This window comes from Canis lupus, chromosome 7 (assembly GCF_011100685.1).
Source record: "Canis lupus familiaris isolate Mischka breed German Shepherd chromosome 7, alternate assembly UU_Cfam_GSD_1.0, whole genome shotgun sequence".
Taxonomy (NCBI): domain Eukaryota; kingdom Metazoa; phylum Chordata; class Mammalia; order Carnivora; family Canidae; genus Canis; species Canis lupus.
Genome location: NC_049228.1, coordinates 65,268,221 through 65,287,083, shown reverse-complemented (window position 1 = coordinate 65,287,083; position 18,863 = coordinate 65,268,221). Strand labels below are relative to the sequence as shown.

The 18,863-nt window shown below is 37.0% G+C and overlaps 1 protein-coding gene across 4 annotated transcripts in view; it reads left to right on the top strand.

Moving 5' to 3' along the window:
* The window catches only part of RBBP8 (RB binding protein 8, endonuclease), a 101,136-nt gene extending 84,625 nt beyond the window's left edge, over nucleotides 1-16,511 (top strand). For all 4 annotated transcript variants that reach the window (XM_038543668.1, XM_038543670.1, XM_038543669.1 and 1 more), the window contains 5 exons: nucleotides 1,815-1,958; nucleotides 7,169-7,241; nucleotides 11,773-11,869; nucleotides 14,691-14,832; nucleotides 16,110-16,511. In XM_038543668.1, the coding sequence (XP_038399596.1) occupies nucleotides 1,815-1,958; nucleotides 7,169-7,241; nucleotides 11,773-11,869; nucleotides 14,691-14,832; nucleotides 16,110-16,207 (554 nt within the window). In that variant the 3' untranslated portion in view covers nucleotides 16,208-16,511. The remainder of the gene's footprint in view (nucleotides 1-1,814; nucleotides 1,959-7,168; nucleotides 7,242-11,772; nucleotides 11,870-14,690; nucleotides 14,833-16,109) is intronic.
* The last annotated feature ends 2,352 nt before the right edge of the window (nucleotides 16,512-18,863 follow it).

Genomic DNA, 18,863 nt, shown 5'->3' with positions numbered 1-18,863 from the left:
ATCTTGAGGCACCTGGATGGCTGTTAAGCGTTTGTCTCTTGGTTTCACCTCAGGTCATGGTCTCACAGTTGTTGTATTGAGCCCTATGTCAGGCTCCCCGCTCAGAAGGGATCTGCTGCCCCAATCTCTCTGTCTCCTTTGGCCCCTACCCCTGCTCATGCACATACTCTCTCTCTTTCTCAAATAAGTAAATCTTTTTTTTTTTTTAATTTTATTTATTTATTTATTTATTTATGATAGTCACACACAGAGAGAGAGGCAGACACAGGCAGAGGGAGAAGCAGGCCCCATGCACCGGGAGCCTGACATGGGACTCGATCCCGGGTCTCCAGGATCGCGCCCTGGGCCAAAGGCAGGCGCTAAACCGCTGCGCCACCCAGGGATCCCAAATAAGTAAATCTTTAAAAAAAAAAAAGAAGAAGAAGAAACACTCTCTCTTGTTGCCCTAACTGCAGTATGTAAGAAAAAATTGTAGTAGTCTTTGAACTATAAGATCAAGTAGCTGGCTGTCTACATGGAAAGGACAATACCTATTAAAAGAATCTTTAACAGTTATTTATTGTCCTTTTATAGTGAATGACACCTAAGTAACTTTCTTCTTAAGAAGATACTTTGGTTTTGGGACGCCTGGGTGGCTCAGTGGTTGAGCATCTGCCTTCAGCTCAGGGCATGATCCCGGAGTCCCGGGATCGAGTCCTGCATCGGGCTCCTTGTGGGAAGCCTGCTTCTCCCTCTGCCTATGTCTCTGCCTCTCTCTCTGTGTCTCTCATGAATAAATAAATAAAATCTTTAAAAAAAAAAGAGAGAGATATTTTGGTTTTAAGAGTATTTTGTTCTGGTATCAACTCCTGATAATGTTTTCCTTATTTCTGTTTAAAAAAGAAAGAGAGGGATTGGGGGTTGGGGGAAGTGATTCTTTCATAGAGAGGAATTTCAGCAGGCTTCTGCTCCATCATCTTTGTTAGCCAGTTGGATCTATTTCTGTTTTTTAGTTAACTGCTGTTTTTCAAAATGTGATTATATAGTAGGAAATGTAGTTAGTACTCTGAAGATGAATTTAGCACTTAAAATTTCAAATGAGGAATTGAATTCATTATTTCTATCAGTATTCAATTACCAATAATGATGGTAAGAAATGATGGTTAATAATGATGTAAGAAATTACATTTTTTGCAAGTACATTAGAAAAATAAGCAGATGAGCAAGATTCTATAGATTTTAATGTCAGCTGTTTATACACATTTTATTTAAACTTAGTATTTTTCACCATTCATTATGATGCATTTTCTATTCCTTACAGTTTTTGGTAAGACTCGTTTTAGCATAGTATGAATTACTATTTTTTTTTTTTGAATTACTATTTTTTTTATGAAGATTTTATTTATTTAATCATGAAAGACAGAGAGAGAGAGAATGAGGCACAGGCAGAGGGAGAAGCAGGCTCCATGCAGGGAGCCCGATGTGGGACTCGATCCTGGGTCTCCAGAATCATGCCCTGGGCCGAAGGTGGCGCTAAACCACTGAGCCACCAGGGCTGCCCTGCATAGTATGAATTATACATGAGCTAATAGGGAGAAAAAGATTTTTATGTATGTAATGACAGCAACAAAAAAGTAGCATTCTCTGCACATGAGTAAGGGACATTTAAAGCGCTAAGTCTTTATAAATACAGTAACTATCTAGACTTGGTTTATTGTTGCCCCATGTACATCTGAGGCAAGTGTCTTTTGTGGCAGTTACTACAAGTTTCACATTGGTCTACATAGAAAGCAAAAAGCTTGCTTCTTGCCCTAAGCCAATGCTCTTTTACACAGATGGAGAAAGAAAAATGAATGATAGCTTGGAAGATATGTTTGATCGGACAACACATGAAGAATATGAATCCTGTTTGGCAGATAGCTTCCCCCAGGTGGCAGATGAAGAAGAGGGATTGTCAACTACCACAAAGAAACCAAACAGTAAGGCTATTTTCTTCCTAATTATGGCTCCTCAGTTACACTCAGTTTAGTAAATCAAGTCAAGGAGCTAGTTAGTTAACAAAGGCTTGATGAGGTATATATTAACAATTAAATTTCATATTTCTTACATAAATTTCTTTTAGATAGTGAGATAATTTCAGACCAGTAAAAGAGTTACAAAAGATAGCTCAGAAGGAAAAAAATAATTAGAGAATTCTCTGTACCTTTCATTCAGTTTCCCCTTATATTAAATACTACCATAAAAATATTCATCAAAACTAAGAAATTGAGGTGCCTGGGTGGCTTGGTTGGTTAAGTGGCTACCTTCGGTTCAGGTCATGATCCCAGGGTCCTGGGATTAAGCCCCAGGTACAGCTCCCTACTCAGTGGGGAGTCTGCTGCTCCCTCTGCCCCTCCCTCCGCTCATGCTCTCTTGTACGCTCTCACCCTCTCAGTTTTGCGCTCTCACTCTCTCAAATAAATAAAATGTTTAAAAACTAAAAAATTTTTTAAAAGAACTAAAAAATTAATCTTGATTGAATACTACAAATTTCTTTGTACCTTACTCATAAAGTTCATAAAAGTTTTGAGATTTTTTTTGTCAAGTAATAAATTAATCATTGTAATACAGTGGAAGGAGAAAGTTTTATAGAAAATTCAGACTAATTTTGTTTGAATGCTTTACCTTCCTTCCCAAACAACATAATGTAACTATATGTATCAATCTTTTTAAAACTCTTTATGTTAGAAGCAGTAGTTTATAGTGCAAGGTAGCAATCAAAAGAATAAGTGAAACTCCAAGTAGATAATCTGAATTGAAAGTTAAAGTTAAATGTCTCATTTTCTTTTTGTGAATAAAAGGGAATTTGTAGTCCAGTGCAAAGGTTATAAATGAGCACACCTTCTGCTTTAGTACATTCTCTCTTGATTATGTTTTCCTTGTGCTTCCATCAGGTTTTTAAAAATACAGCCCTTATTAGCTCAAAGCGAGAAAGACCTTAACCAAAGGTACAAAACAGCAGGGTTTTGCTTGTTCAGTCCATGGCAAAAAGTTGATCAGGCCAACTTTTGTAATAAAAATTTACAACTGTTCAGCTCACTTTTTTCCCCCAAGAAGAGCCTTTTGCTAATTGTTTTCACTTTAGAGGGGGAGAGGGAGGGGCACTTGGGTGGCTCCAGTGGTTGATCATATGCCTTTGGCTCAGGGCGTGATCCTGGAGACCCGGGATCGAGTCCCACATCGGGCTCCCACATGGAGCCTGCTTCTCCCTCTGCCTGTGTCTCTGCCTCTCTTTCTGTGTCTTTCATGAGTAAATAAAATCTTTAAGGGGGGGGGTTCTTTTACTAGACATAATTGTTAATTTCTTTTTTTTTTTTTTTTATCTTACACTGACCATCCCAAAGTTTCTTCTCACTTAATCATTTGTGTCAGTGCTGTACTGTTCTTTTGATCTCTGGGAACTTCTGCTTCTTAGAGTATCCCAGGACTCTGTTTTCTTTCTCATATATTTTTCTCATGCTTTTCTTAACTACCTCTGTATCTCTAGTTTGACTTCTCTGATGAATCCCAGTCCTGCAATTCTTAGAGAAAATGTAATATAAATGCAAATGCTACTTTTGTGTCTCTTCAACAACTTAAACTTAACATATCCAAGCCAGGTTCCATTTATTTCTTACCAAATGACCTTTCAGACTTTTTCATTTCTCAGTCACATGGTTTAGGATTTTACTGTCCATTTATTTCATTTTCTTGACCCTCATATCACAAAATTCTACCTCATCTTTTTTAGAAAGAACAAGTTTCAGGGAGGGTACCAAAAGCTTAGTTCCAGACATGTTAATACTTTACTAGATATTCAAGTGGAAGTATCAGTAGGTAATTGATAGGGTGTTGAGTTTGGACAAGACCTCCAGGATAAAGAAATGATTTAGGGGGCAGGAGGTCAACAGCAAGTAGATGATGGTACTTAAGGCCACGAAACTGAGTGAGATCAGAGAAGCATTTCAAGTTCTGATCTCTAGGGTATGACAACTTTAAAAGGTTGGAGAGGGATCCCTGGGTGGCGCAGCGGTTTGGCGCCTGCCTTTGGCTCAGGGCGCGATCCTGGAGACCCGGGATCGAATCCCACGTCGGGCTCCCGGTGCGTGGAGCCTGCTTCTCCCTCTGCCTGTGTCTCTGACTCTCTCTCTCTCTCTCTCTGTGTGACTATCATAAATAAATAAAAAAAATAAAAATAAAAAAAATAAAAGGTTGGAGAAAGAAAGAAGAGCCAGCAAAGGAAGTTGGAAGGAGCTACAGCTAGTGAAATAGGAAGGAAACAGGAGTATGTGCTGTAGTGGAAGTCATGTGAAGACGTTTCTTTTTTTTTTTTTTTTTTTTTTTTTAAGACGTTTCTATATATTCATTATTCCTAGCCTTTTCCTCTCTCTTCTGAACCCCAGGCTTGAATCCAGCTACCTCTTGGACATCTTATGAGCACCTTGAACTTAATAAATTCAAATTAGAAATCTTTATTTTCCTACCGAAATTTGATTTATCCCTGCCTTTCCTGGTCTCCTTAAACCTCAGTTACTATCCTCCTGATTACTAAAGATAGAAATGTGGGAGTCATATTTGACTTCTCCTTTCAACTCCTCATCATGCCCAGTCTGATACCCTGGCACTACTATCTCCAAAATATGTCTCCTATCATTTCACTTCTCTCCATCTCTGTAGCCACTGCTCTAGTCTCAACCACTCTCCTTTCCACCTCTTCAACTACAGGCCTCCTGACTAGTCTTTTTATGACAGTTGTTTCTCCTTTTCAATCCATTCTCTGCACAAAATTAAAAATCATTTATTTCACATGTAAGTTGGATTGTATTATCTTCTTACTTAAAAACCTTCAATGAAAAGATATTTGAAGGGCCAGTAAACACATGTAAATATGCTCAACGTAAAAAATCAATCAATCAATAAATAAAAATAAATAAAATATATTCCCAACGTTATTGGACATGAGGGACTGAGATACCACTTCACATCCACTGAAATGGTTAAAAAGACTGGTAATATCTGACATGAGAAAAAAAAAATATCTGACATGAGCAAGAGTGAAGAGCAACTGGAACTCTCATTCTTTGCTGGTGGGAATATAAAAGTGTGCTATGGAAAAGAGTTCAGCAAGGCTTTTTTTAACAGCTTTATTGAGGTTTGTCAGTTTCTTATAAAGTTATATACATACCCACCATAGTACCTAGCAATTCCATTCCTAGGTATATAAACAAGAAAAATGAAAACAGAGGCACATGGGTGGCTTAGTCGGTTAAGCATCTGCCTTCAGCTCAGGTCATGATCCCAGAGTCCTGGGATCAAGCTCCACATCAGGCTCCCTGCTCAGTGGTGTGCTTGCTTTTCTTTCCTTCTCTTTCCCCACCCCATACTGTTCATGCTCTCTCTCTTAAATAAATAAATAAAATATATTTTTTTAAAACCAAAACACATTCATAAAGCATTGTGCTCAAGAATGTTCATAGTGCTATTTGTAGTAGCTCAAAACTAGAAATAAACCAAATATCCATCAACAGGTAACGAAATACAAATTGTGGTAAACTCCTCTACTTGTCAATAAAAAGGAGGGTATTAGACTCAGCAATAATCTAAAATCTATTGAGCTAGAAAAATCCAAAAGATGGAAAAGAATACATACTATGGAATTCCATTGATACAAAGTTTTAAAACCAGCATAACTAAGCTGTGGTGGCAGAAATCATCCCTCCAGAGGGGAAGGGAAGAGACAGCAGAGAACATGTGTTTGAGAAGCAGAACAGGAGGAAACTTCCAGGGATGAGGGAAGTTGAAGTTCCCTGTCTTGATTTGGATAGTAGTTACACTGGAGTAAACATTTGCCAAAATTAATCCTAATATATTTAAAATCAGGGTGTTTCCTTTATAAATATTACCTCAGTAAAGTGGATTTTCAGAAGTCTTCAGTGGCTTTCTTTTGCATTCAAAACAAAATTCAAACTCTTTTTGGCCTTCAGAGCCCATCATGATATGGTACTTGCCTACCCCTTCAGTCTCATCTTTCCTAACACCTTTCTTCACTCAATCTCAACCACACTGGCCTTTTCTTAGTTCTTATAATATACCAAACTTTATCCCATCTCAAGAACTTTACCTGGAACCTTCTCCATTCTCCACTCTTGCTTTTTGTGGCTGAATTAGTTACCACCTTTCATGTCCTTCCTCAGATAAGCTTTAGCTATCTACTTGCTTAATGCCTTTTTCCCTCACTGTGGCATAAACTCCAGGAGGACAGGAGACCTGGTTTCTTCTGTTGGACATTACATGGCCAGAACTTAGCAAGATGCTTGATAAATTTTGATTATTTGAATACACAATAGCAGTTGGCTATTTGGGTCTAGACAATTTGGGATTCATTTCCCTGAGCTTCTGTTCTAATTTTGTCACCAATTTTCTGATAAAACTTTTTAACCGCTATTTCCTAGTTAATCTACCTCAAAGACACATTATAAAAATCAGTAGGACTGGACCACCTACTTGGAGCTTGTGACTCTTGATCTCAGGGTTGTGAGTTTGAACCCTATGTTGGGCATAGAGCTTACTTTAAAAATCAACAAGACTAAAAATGAAACTTATTAAAAGCTGTCTTGTTTGATGCCAAATGATAACGGGCATCAGACTAACTCTTTTTAAAGTCTAAAATACTTGATATTTATATGTAATCTACACATATGTACATATACGTCATATATATAGTTTTTAAATCTAAAATAGTTTTCTAAGGACACCTGGGTGGCTCAGTGGTTGGGCATCTGCCTTTGGCTCAGGGCATGATCCCAGAACTCAAGTATTAAGTCCCGCATTGGGCTCGCTACTCAGCGGGGGGCCTGCTTCCTCCTCTGCCTATGTCTCTGCCTCTCTCTCTGTGTGTGTCTCTCATGAATAAATAAAATCTTTTTTTAATTTTTTTTAATTAAAATAGTTTTCTAGGTAAGATTTTTGTCTCGAGTAATTCTGAGGTAAACAAGATAATCAGCTCATTAAGCAGAAGAAAAAAAAATTACAGAAAATTTAAATGAATTGCCCAGTAGCCTACAGTATGAAATCCAATAAGAATGGAAGTTTTGATGTAAGTCATTCCTGTTGCAAAAAAACTTTTTCTTAGTTCTGCATTCAGTGTGTGGTATGTGTGTTTTGTTTACAGTTCATGATGATAATAAACAAGATAAAGTCAAGCAGAAAGCATCTGTGGAGCTATATTTTAAGGATGATGAAAGGTAAGTTGGCCTTGATTAATACTAGTGATGTGATTGGAAGTAAAACAGCTATCGTTCTCAGAGTACCACTGAACTGTTAAATTGCTACTTTGGTTAAAAACAGGTGCAGATCACTGATTTAATTTTATGGTCATAAAAAAAGATGGAGTCAGGCATAAAAATTAATATTACAAATAAGGCAATTGATATCACCACTACTCTAACAGTGGCAATAGTTATTTTCTCTTTTTTATAACAAATGTTATTCTAGTTCTGTTTTATTGTAGACTTTATTTAAATTTCAGGAATTTGTTAAATTATATACTGTAACTGTTACATAGTAATAAGACTTTAGGTGGCAAGCCTTAGGTTGTGCTTAAGAATTATTGCATGGGGGTTGTTTTTTTTTTTTGTTTTTGTTTTTGTTTTATTAAAGATTTTATTTATGTAATCATGAGAGACCCAGAGAAAGAGGCAAAGACACAGGCAGAAAGAAGCAGGCTTCATGCAGGGAGCCTGAAGTGGGACTTGATCTTGAAGTCTCCAGGATCACACCCTGGGCCAAAGGCAGGCGCTAAACCATTGAGGCACTCAGGCGTCCCACATGAGGGTTTTTAAACCTTAAAAGAAAAACTGAACATCTTGATTTTTTTTTTTTTTTACATCTTGATTTTGAACCATGATGCTGCTTTGTGCCCTTTGTTCAAAGGTGGCAAATTCTGTTTGCTTTTTTTTATTTAAAGATTTTGTTTATTTGAGAGAGAGCATGAGCAGAGGGAGGGGCAGAGTGAGAGGGCAAAGCAGACCCCCACTGAGCAGGGAGCCCAATGCAGGCCTCCATCCCAGGGCCCCAAGATCATGACCTGAGCTAAAGTCAGATGTTTAACAGAATAAACTACCCAAGTGCCCCCAAAGATGGCAAATTTTGTAACTTTTAATCATGTACTATTCATTCTAGAAGTGAACTTAGGCATAGTAATTCAATTTAAAAATTTTTTATGTTTTTTTTTTCTTCATTATGATGTTGGCAAATTGAGTTATTCAATATACAAAATTTATACTTCTTTCTGTTGAGAATTTTAGAGATCTGACAGGCTGAGACAAACTTTTGTTGATACCCTTAAGACTCTGATAGACAAGAACTATTGTTTATTGCTAGTGCTTAATTCTTTTCCTTTATTTACCAGTTCTTCAAAGAAATAGTACTCTAGCAATCCCAGATGTGAGTAGGGAGTTTTTATTTATGGTGTTATTATGAACTCATGGATTTAAATGTTTCGTGTGTTTTATTCTGAGCACTAGGGTTATTCATTGCTACTATTAGTCATTGTTTCTAGATCTTTTGGGTGGACAGAGTTAGGAATAAGGTTTTTGTTTCATTTTGATTTTTAAGATAACTATACTTTTTCATATTGATAGCTGCAACTTCAGGATCTTTATGTAATAACCTCTTCTGTCTCACATCTGTACCTACTTTCCCCTTCTGAGAATCCCACCTCTCAATGCTACCAACAACATTTCTCTTTAACTTTATTCTTTAGTATATTGAGCAATCTCAGAATAACATAAATTATCACCAATAATTATGATTTATGAAAATGGTTTAATGTGTTTTTGTGGGGGATTTTGTTCTTAAGATCTATTAGAACAACCATGTTATCTGCAAATTTTCATACAATAAAAATTATAAAAATGAAAAAAGTTATGACTATTATAAATGTACAGTCACTGTGTTTTAAAGCCATTTGGAATAATTATTTTTTGTGTAGGTATGTCACTGATTCAGTCTTTGGTTTGCTTTATTTTGCTTTTGAATTTTGTAGAAATTTTTTCTTTTTATCTTTAATTCTTTTTTAAAAAATTATGTAAAATAGGGATGCCTGTGTGGCTTAGTGGTTGGGCATCTGTCTTTGGCTCAGGGCCTGATCCCAGAGTCCCGGGATCGAGTCCCGCGTTGGGCTCCCTGAATGGAGCCTGCTTCTCTCTCTGCCTGTGTCTCTGCCTCTCTCTGTGTCTCTCATGAATAAATAAATATTTTTTTTTAATTATGTAAAATACGTACATGGTTTCAGAGGCTTCAAAACAAGGTGTTTTCAGATACTCTAGTTTCTGTCATTGTCCCCATTACCCTATCAGCTCCCACCCCTAAAGGTAACCATTCGTTAAAAATGAGGATTTTCAGTCTTTTTTAAAAAATAAAAGCAGATATCTATACAGAAATATATTTTTGTTTTCTCTCCCCTTAAACAAGTGGTAGGGTGTTATATATACTTTTCTCCATTTTGCTTTCAATTTTTTCATTTAAGTATATATGCTAGAAATCACTCATAATTTTGTATGATGGTATTCCACATTTCTCTTTTTAGTTGCATAGTATTTTATTGTTTGTACCATAGTTTCTTCCTTAGTAATGGGTATTTGGGATGTTTATAGTTTTGCTAACACAAAACACTGCAGTGAATAACGTACATTCTCTTTTTGTATTGTTGTGTATCATTGGGGTAGATTCCTTGAAGTAGGATTGCAGAGTAAGAACTGTCATTTCAAATTTTTCATATTGAAGGTTCACTAACTTTTTAAAAACATGTGTAGTTTTATTTATTCTGAAACCATTAGATAGCTGGAGACCTAAGAGTTGAGTATAAGGCATAAGGATGGTAAAAGTCTTAAGATTAGCATTATTCCCCATAGACAATACTAGCAAAACCTGGGAAGATGGGTTGTTTTGTAGAACAAGAAGCTTAGTAATCTTTTAGGTGATGCTTAAGGTCTGCTACAGATGCCAGAGTGCTAATAGATTCCCGACAGCATTTTAACAACAAAAGCAGAATAAACAACAAAGGAGAGGATATGGCCAAAATGTATTCTGCAAAAGCTTTTAAAAGTCCATAAACTATTTGAAAGAAAGCAATTTTTATCTGTCCTTTTAAGTTACAGATTGTTCTAAAGTTGAGAGTTCCTGGGTTTTAGCCCCACCCCAGAACCTATAACCTTATATACTTTGATCTAGAGCAATTAAAGCTTCCTTTTGAGAGAAAGTACTTGTCAACTAGAGGGGCATGTGATCAGAATGCCTCAGAGGAGTAGATATGTTACCAATAAATCGTTTCAGAAATCAGATTTTGTGAGTCAGGCTGTTGAAGCTCCTGGGGGAGATTTCTATTATAAACAAATATATATATACCATCATTTAATTCTTCATTTACCTATTTTGTAAGTTTGGACTTTCTATATTTGGCTTTAAAATTTATAGCAGGATACAGTATATTAAAAAGTTCCATACTTTCTGCTTGCTCTTTCTACCCAAAACACTCTATACCTCATTAATACATACCTCATGGCTTTGACCCTCTTCAGTTCCCAGTAGTTCTCAGTAGGATCTGATCCATTTAAGGACAAGCGCAAATAATTATTCCTAACATTTTGAAGTATCTAGGGTTGGTGGAGGCAGCAAAAGGAATTTTTAGAGAAAATGACAAATAACATACAAACAGGTGAATCTTTTCTTTTTTTTTTAATTTATGCGTGAGAGAGCTAGAGACGTAAGCAGAGGGAGAAGAAGCAAGCTCCCTGCAGGAAGCCCGATGTGAAACTCAATCCCAGGACCCCGGGATCACGACCTGAGCCAAAGGCAGGCACTCAACCCCTGAGCCACCCAGGCATCCCATTGAATCTCTTTTTTTGAGGGAGGGGAGTAGATTAGCCCAGAAATACAGGTTCTTAAAGAAAACTGAATTAACAGGCAGTTATTCTCTTTCTTGGTTATGTTATGGAATACCAATTCCGGACTTTAATAGTACAGCATTTCTTTTTAAATTAGGTTATTTTCAGGGCTCCTGGGTGGCTCACTCAGTCAGTTAAGCATCTGACTCTTGGTTTCAGCTCAGGTCATGATCTCAGGGTTGTGAGATCAAGCCCCACGTCAGGTTCCATGCTCAGCACAGAGGCTGCCTGGGATTATCTCTGTCCTTCTCGACTCCTCCCAACTGCCCACATGTTCTCTCTCTAAATAAATAAATAAAATCTTTAAATAATAATAATAAATTAGGTTGTTTTATATATTATTTTCTGCCATCCAGAGCCAAAACTATGAAATAATAGGGTTTTTTTTTTTTCAGTTAGAGAACAATATACATAAAAATACCTGACAAATAGTAGGTATCTAATAAGTATTTAGAGAAGAATGCATGAAAAAATTTTTTGTTTTTTTTAAGATTTTATTTATTCATAGAGACACAGAGAGAGAAGCAGGCTCCATGCAGAGAGCAGGCTCCATGCAGAGAGAGAAGCAGACTCCATGCAGAGAGCCTTACGTGGGACTCGATCCAGGGTCTCCAGGATCACGCCCTGGGCTGCAGGCGGTGCTAAACCACTGCGCCACTGGGGCTGCCCAAAATGTTTTTCTAACATAATAAACATTTCAAGTAAAATGAATTAATGTTTTGGGATTATTTCTCCTCTAGGCTCTCACCTTCATTAATTAAAACTCTAAACCAGGGATCTTTGTAGTAACAGTGGATTAATTTTTAAATTTAATTCCTTTTTCTTCCAGAGAGACTAGGTTACAAAATTTTCCTCATATTGAGGTAGTTCGGAAAAAAGAAGAGAGAAGGAAATTGCTTGGACACACATGCAAGGAATGTGAAGTTGTAAGTACTAATGTAAATACTGTCCAGTGGATTTTTTAAAATATGGCTTTATAGATCATAAATGCATGACTTAAAAATCATAGAGGCTATATTTGTATCTAGAAACCTAGTTTGAGCCAGGAATAGCAGGATGCATAATTAAAGAGCACACTGGCTGTGACTTGAGAGATCTAAATACATGGAAATGAAAGCCCTCAGTCTCAGACTTTCACTAAGTGAATTTGGAGCCTAAGCCCTCATTCATTTTACCAGCTTAAGACATTTGTGCCGTTTTTCTTTTCCCTGTTTATTTGTATTTGTTTTAATTTGGGATCCCTGGGTGGCGCAGCGGTTTGGCGCCTGCCTTTGGCCCAGGGCGCGGTCCTGGAGACCTGGGATCGAATCCCACGTCGGGCTCCCGGTGCATGGAGCCTGCTTCTCCCTCTGCCTGTGTCTCTGCCTCTCTCTCTCTCTCACTGTGTGCCTATCATAAATAAATAAAAGTTTAAAAAAAAAAATGTTTTAATTTCTTTCCCCTGGTGTTACATTATAGCAAAGACCCTTCCTTATTCATATGCTGTTGGGGAAAATTCTGATATTTTAGTAGGAATCTTTAACATTTATTATACCAGTAATCTCAGGAAATGAGATGTATCCATAATTTTTTTTTCTAAATAACTGATATAACTATAAGCTCTTAACTTTTTCCCCAAATACTCCTTCCTAAACAAAATGTGATGAACAGGTTCTGTGTCATCCTTGAACACAATTATATTTTCCTTTTATATATTGGCTATCTTGGACTAATGACATAGAATTAGTACTAATTATCCTATCACTAAATATCTCATGCAGGTTCTGTGTTTTTCTGAAACATGTTTTTTTAATTACTTCCCTTGCTATCTGTTACCTATTAGATGCCTGCCTCTAATGATTTAGTCCCCCTTTAAAATTTTCTTTTGGGACGCCTGGGTGGTTCAGCAGTTGAGCATCTGCCTTCGGCTCAGGGTGTGATCCTGGAGCCCTGGGATCAAGTTCCACATCGGGCTCCCTGCTCAGCAGGGAGTCAGCTTCTCCCTCTGTCCACCCGTCACCTCCCACTCATGCTTGCTCTTGCTCGATCTCAAATAAATAAAATCTTGAAAGAAAGAAAGGAAGGAAAGGAAAGGAAAGGGGAAAGGAAAAGGGGAAAGGGAAAAGAAAAAGAAGAAAGAAAATTTGATAAGTTAGTTATATATGGATAGCTTATAGTACAGGTATAGTGCAAACTGTTAATTTGCTTTCTTTTTCTCAGGAATCATTTCTTATGCTGTCTGCTATTCAGTCTCTAAAAACCATTGTCTCTTATATTTTATTCCAATATTTTTGTTGTTTAAGATAGATAAATCTGTTCCCTGTTACTCTCTCATGACCAGGAGTGAAAGTGCCAGTCCTGTGTATTTAAATATTATCTATATGCTGACAGTTGCTAAAATGTATCCCAGTGTCTGTTCCAACCTGTGGAATATGCAATATACATATGGAAGTGTAATAATCATCTCAAATTTCACTATATCCAAAAGCAGAGTTTCTACCACTGATCCCCTACTCAACTGAATCTCTTATAAGTCCATTCTTCTAGCTGTTTAAACCAAAGCTCTTATAACTATCCTCTATTCTTTTCGTATCTCAGTAACAGATCTATTAGCAAATCCCATCAGTTCTACCTTCAAAGTGTATCTCATTTCCACCCACTTAACTTTCACCACCACTAATCCCCTGGACCAAGGCACCATTTCATCACTCTGGACTACTAAAATAGCTGCTATGTGCTTTCCTTCTGTTTTATTTAATCAACTGTTTTTTGAAAGCAGTGTAAGATCCACAACAAAATTGAGCAGAAAGTACAGAGAATTCCCATATACCTCTGTCCTCGTTTTTCTTTTCTTTTTTATACTTCCTGCAGGGAGCCTGCTTTTCCCTCTGCCTATGTCTCTGCCTCTCTCTCTGTATCTCTCATGAATAAATAAATAAAATCTTTTTTAAAAATAAAAATAAATTTTAGCCTTCTTTTTATGAAGTTCAAGTTCTTTATTTGCAGTTGTAAGAAACAATACATCGTTGATCCTAATTGAAAAAATAGCTTGAAGGGAGAAGTCATGAAACCTGCAACTGCAGAGCTAAACTTTTATTTGTAAAAACTTAGATAAGAAAATTACTTAAATAAGAAAATTACTTCAGAACACACATGTTATATCCAAATAACAACTGAGAAAAGTGCTGTTCAAAGTGCAATTTTGTTATTCATCTGACAGTTGAGATTGTGCCATTATATAAATCAACTACATCACTCAGCACACTATTAAGCTGGCAGTTTTTGTTTTTGTATTGTAAGACTTTATCAATGAGAAAAGCAGCATATTGCTTTTACCTTATACAAGCTCCAGGCTCCTTTTCTCATTTGTGGAGCAAAGATTTCACAGACCAGCACTAGTTACTGTTAGTATTAATTACTAATATTATCTTCAGTGAATGTTGTTTCCTTAACATGCTGAATACTTTGTTGTTGTTGTTGTTTTAAGATTTTATTTATTTATTCATGAGAGACACAGAGAAAGGCAGAGACATAGGCAGAGGGAGAAGCAGGCTCCCTCTGGGGAGCCTGATGGTGGGACTCGATCCCAGGACCCCGGGATCACTCTTTGAGCCGAAGGCAGATGCTCAACCACTGAGCCACCCAGCCGTCCCTTTAACATGCTGAATACTTTGACAGCTTTTTTATTAGCTTCCAGTTTGTAATCAATAAGCCTAACAGTACATTTATTATTTCTAAGTGAAAAAACTTACCAGTTTCTATTATTAGTATTATGCAGATATTCCAGCAGAAGAAAGAGAAAAGAAATTGGCTTCCTGCTCAAGACATCGATTCCGCTACATTCCACCCAACACACCAGAGAATTTCTGGGAAGTTGGTTTTCCTTCCACGCAGACATGTATGGAAAGAGGTGAGAGTACAGATTATAACATTTTGGCTTTTTTATAATGTGTATATGCAAGTCTAAACATTAGACTTTTCCCTATAGTTCCTTTTACCTTCTGCTCAGAGGCTAGTTCTGGGACATAAAAATAAATTCCTAAAGATAAAAGGCTTACCTTTAACACTGTGAGTAATGTCATTGAAACCAGAGATTGTGTATAATCACTTAAATACGATTGTGTATTCATTATCCTCATTTATCACTCAAATTTCAGAAAGTTAATTTCTCATTTATCCTTTCTTTTCATCAAAATGACTTTTAATAAAATGACATTACAAAAGTTGCCAGCAAAGTTATATCGTTAAAAAGAGAGTATCTTTTTAAAGCAACTACTCTGAATTTTAGATTTTAAAACCTCACTTAATCCAGAATGCTGGGTATTTATAAACCATATCTGAGTTAAAAGGACCATTGTTTGGAAGACTGCTGCAACTAGCGCCTTCCAATTGGCGCTAACATTTAATATGACTTGAGAATGTATATAGCTCTGAAGCTCCAGATATTGAGTAGTAAGATAGTTTTTCCAAAAGATGCAAAGTCTCTTGTAGCCATTACCATATTTTCACTTTCCCCGCTAATAAGCCAAATTACCTTCCCTTTGTCTTGATGACCCTGCCTGGTCATCAAATAGAATTAAACAATCTAGATAGACCCTGTGTTTATACACCTACTATGACCTTAAGGGGTTATGACAAAGTGCAAACTACATGATTCAGGATACCTTAGGAGAATCGGATGATTGAAGAGTATAGGGGCACGTCATCTAAAGAAGTAACTGCCACAGAAAGTCTTGTTGATAAGCACCTGGAATTATTGTAATAGTATTGTAATAGTGAAGAGTTCTCGTTTAGCAGTTTTTCCCCATTTGCAACTAATAGGCAAACTAGGAAAGTACTTAAGAGCTCTGGTTCTGAATTTTTGACAGCCATTTAGCAAAGTGTCAGCCTCTTCCACTTCGTGGCTTTGTGAACTTGAACAAGTTCTTTAACTTCCTTGGGTCTCCATTACCTCATCTGTGAAGGAGGTATAGTGGAGGCTACTTAAAGGAGTGTGAGCATTAGCCGAGATAATGTATACAACACATTTGATAAGTAGTGAAATGATTCGTTCATTAACATTGCATGGCTAATAATCAGGAGCATGTAAACTAGAAGGCATTAAATAAGTCATATGTTTACTGGGTACATGCTGAGAGAAATACATGTTGCAAATACAGTGTCCTAAATTTGTCATTTGTTTTTAAGGTTACATTAAGGAAGATCTTGATCCTTGTCCTCGTCCCAAAAGACGGCAGCCTTACAATGCAATGTTTTCTCCAAAAGGCAAGGAGCAGAAGACATAGATGTTGAAGCAAAAACAGGATGGAAGACAGTTCATTTCTTTTTAGTTATTTATAGTTACAGTTGGTATTAAACATTGATTTTGTTTGATCTTCTATAAACTGACTTATAAATCATTTTTCTATTGAACGTGTTTTTAAATGGCATTTACCCACCACACAACTATTTAAAATGTGGATGTGCTTATGTTGTATTGTCTTGCTTTGCACCTTTAAAACAGTAAGGTGCTTTCATTTGCACTCTAACTTAAGAGTTGTTTATTTACTTTATTTGGTAATACCTTATTACAATTTTGAAAATATGATAGTTGTAGTCTGTGATTTGTTGCCTTTCATATCTTTTTACTCAGTCTTCCCTTGGTGTTTACATTCAGCAGTGGCTTTGTGAATCGCTACAAATTTTCATTCTCTTAATCAGTTGCCTTTTTTTTTTTTTTTTAAGATTTTTATTTATTTATTCATGAGAGACACAGGTAGAGGGAGTAGACGCAGGCTCCATGCAAGGAGCAGGATGTGGGACTCAATCCTGGGAATCCAGGATCACACTCTGAGCCAAAGGCAGACACTTAACCGCTGAGCCACCCAGGCGTCCCAATCAGATGCTCTTCTTTAGGTCTTTCCACTATCTGACATTTAAGTCTTAAAAAAAAAAGTCTAAATTTTAGTAATCCTTTTAACTTTACAGCATTCTTCTTTGGTTTACTTGAAATGAGCTACTATTCACTAAATGAGTGAATTCCTTTGGAGGCTCAGCCACAAATACCAACCTTTCTTCTTTTTGCATATTCTATAAGTTCACATAATTCTTTGATCTGATCATAATATCCCAGATTTTCACAGTCTCTTTTCATCATACTTTTATTTTTCCGGTGCAGTTTTCAAGCTGAATTTGTTAGGTTCTTCTCTGCCAATGTGTTCAAGCTCAGTAGTATTTGTCTTTCTGAAATGACTGATATTATTAACTTCCAAGTGGGCAGTAAAATAGATTTCTCTATTCAGCAAACTTCTGTTCCTCCGGGACCTAGTATCTGAGTCATCAAGATGACAGACCACATTTATGTCAACCATTTTCGGTGACATTTTGTTTATCAGTGTCTTTTTTGAATATTTCTTTAATCCATATTTTGACAGTATTGCTTAAGCAGGAGAAAATGAGACACCGAATGGAATGCCTCACTAAAATCTAACCACATACATAAAACTGTTCTCAGAGTTCCTAGAAATCTCTGCCTTGTCTCATCTTCTTCGTTGATCAAGGTTCTCACATGAACACATGATATCAATTTATGTTCTCACAGAGAGGATAGCAAAAGAAATTACATACACTGAGTATCTACTCCAAGACCCCTTAAGAACACACATGGCCTGGCTCTAAACATCTGAATTTTTTACAAGCCTATCATAGCTTCTTTTTTTTTTTTAAGATTGTATTTATTTATTCATGAGAAACACAGAAAGAGAGGCAGAGACATAGGCAGAGGGAAAAGTAGGCTCCTTGCAGGGAGCCTGATGTGGGACTCAATCCTAGGACCCTGAGATCACCACCTGAGCCAAAGGCAGATGCTCAACCACTGAGCTACCCAGGCATCCCCCATATCGTAGCTTCTATACTTTTCTTCCCTTCCCAAATTGTTTATCCTATATTTGATTTTTGTTCCCTGCTGGCAGTCCCCAATCTCTCCAAAATAACAGCACCCATTCAGTGGTAACTTTGCTATATGCCAGGAACTGTGTTACACTCTTCCATAGATTTTTCTCTTTTAATCCTTAAATAATCTTGTGAATTCATGTGTCAGCTTAACGTTAAGCTGAAAAAAAAATGGACCTAAAAAACAGATTAAACAACAAATGACTGGTTTTATTTTTCTCACATTAAAAAGTCTGGAGGTCAGCAGTCCAAGGCTGGTAATGCAGCCGCATCATGCCCTCAGGGACCCAGATTCTAGCTTTCTGCTCTTTTGTACTTTGTGTGTGGCCTTCATCCTTGTCACTATAAAGTAGCTATGCCACCTCTAACATCATATCCATGTTCTAAACAGAAGGAAGGGAAAAGAAAAAAACATGTCATTTGTTTCTGTCCCTCTTTAAAAAGTTTCCACTCAAATAAACTTAGATTGAGGTGGTACCTGGCTGGCTCAGTCAGAACAGCATGTTATTCTTGACCTCAGGGTGGTGGGTTCGAGCCCCACATTGGCCGTAGAGATTTATCACTTAAATAACTTAAAAAGTTTATTTCCAGGGCAGCCCTGGTGGCTTAGCAGTTTAGCGCTGCCTTCAGCCCAGGGCATTATCCTGGAGACCCTGGATCAAGTCCCGCGTCGGGCTCCCTGGATGGAGCCTGCTTCTCCCTCTGCCTGCTTCTCGCTCTCTGTCTCTAATAAATAAATAATAAATAAAAGCTTTAAAAAAAAAAAAGTTTATTTCCAGAAGGCCCCACCTAATAACCTCCCCTGTTTCTCAATGACCATAATTGTTACTGGGCTACCTCTAATAACTAAGAGGTGAAAATTAGAGCCCAGGATTGCCTAATTCCAGAATCAGAGCTGTATCCATTATTGTATAGTACTTCTAAAGGCCAGGAGTCAGGGACACCTGGATTTGAACAGGCACCACATGTGCAGTTAAAGCTCTATATCTCCAATGTATTTTCCTTTTTAAA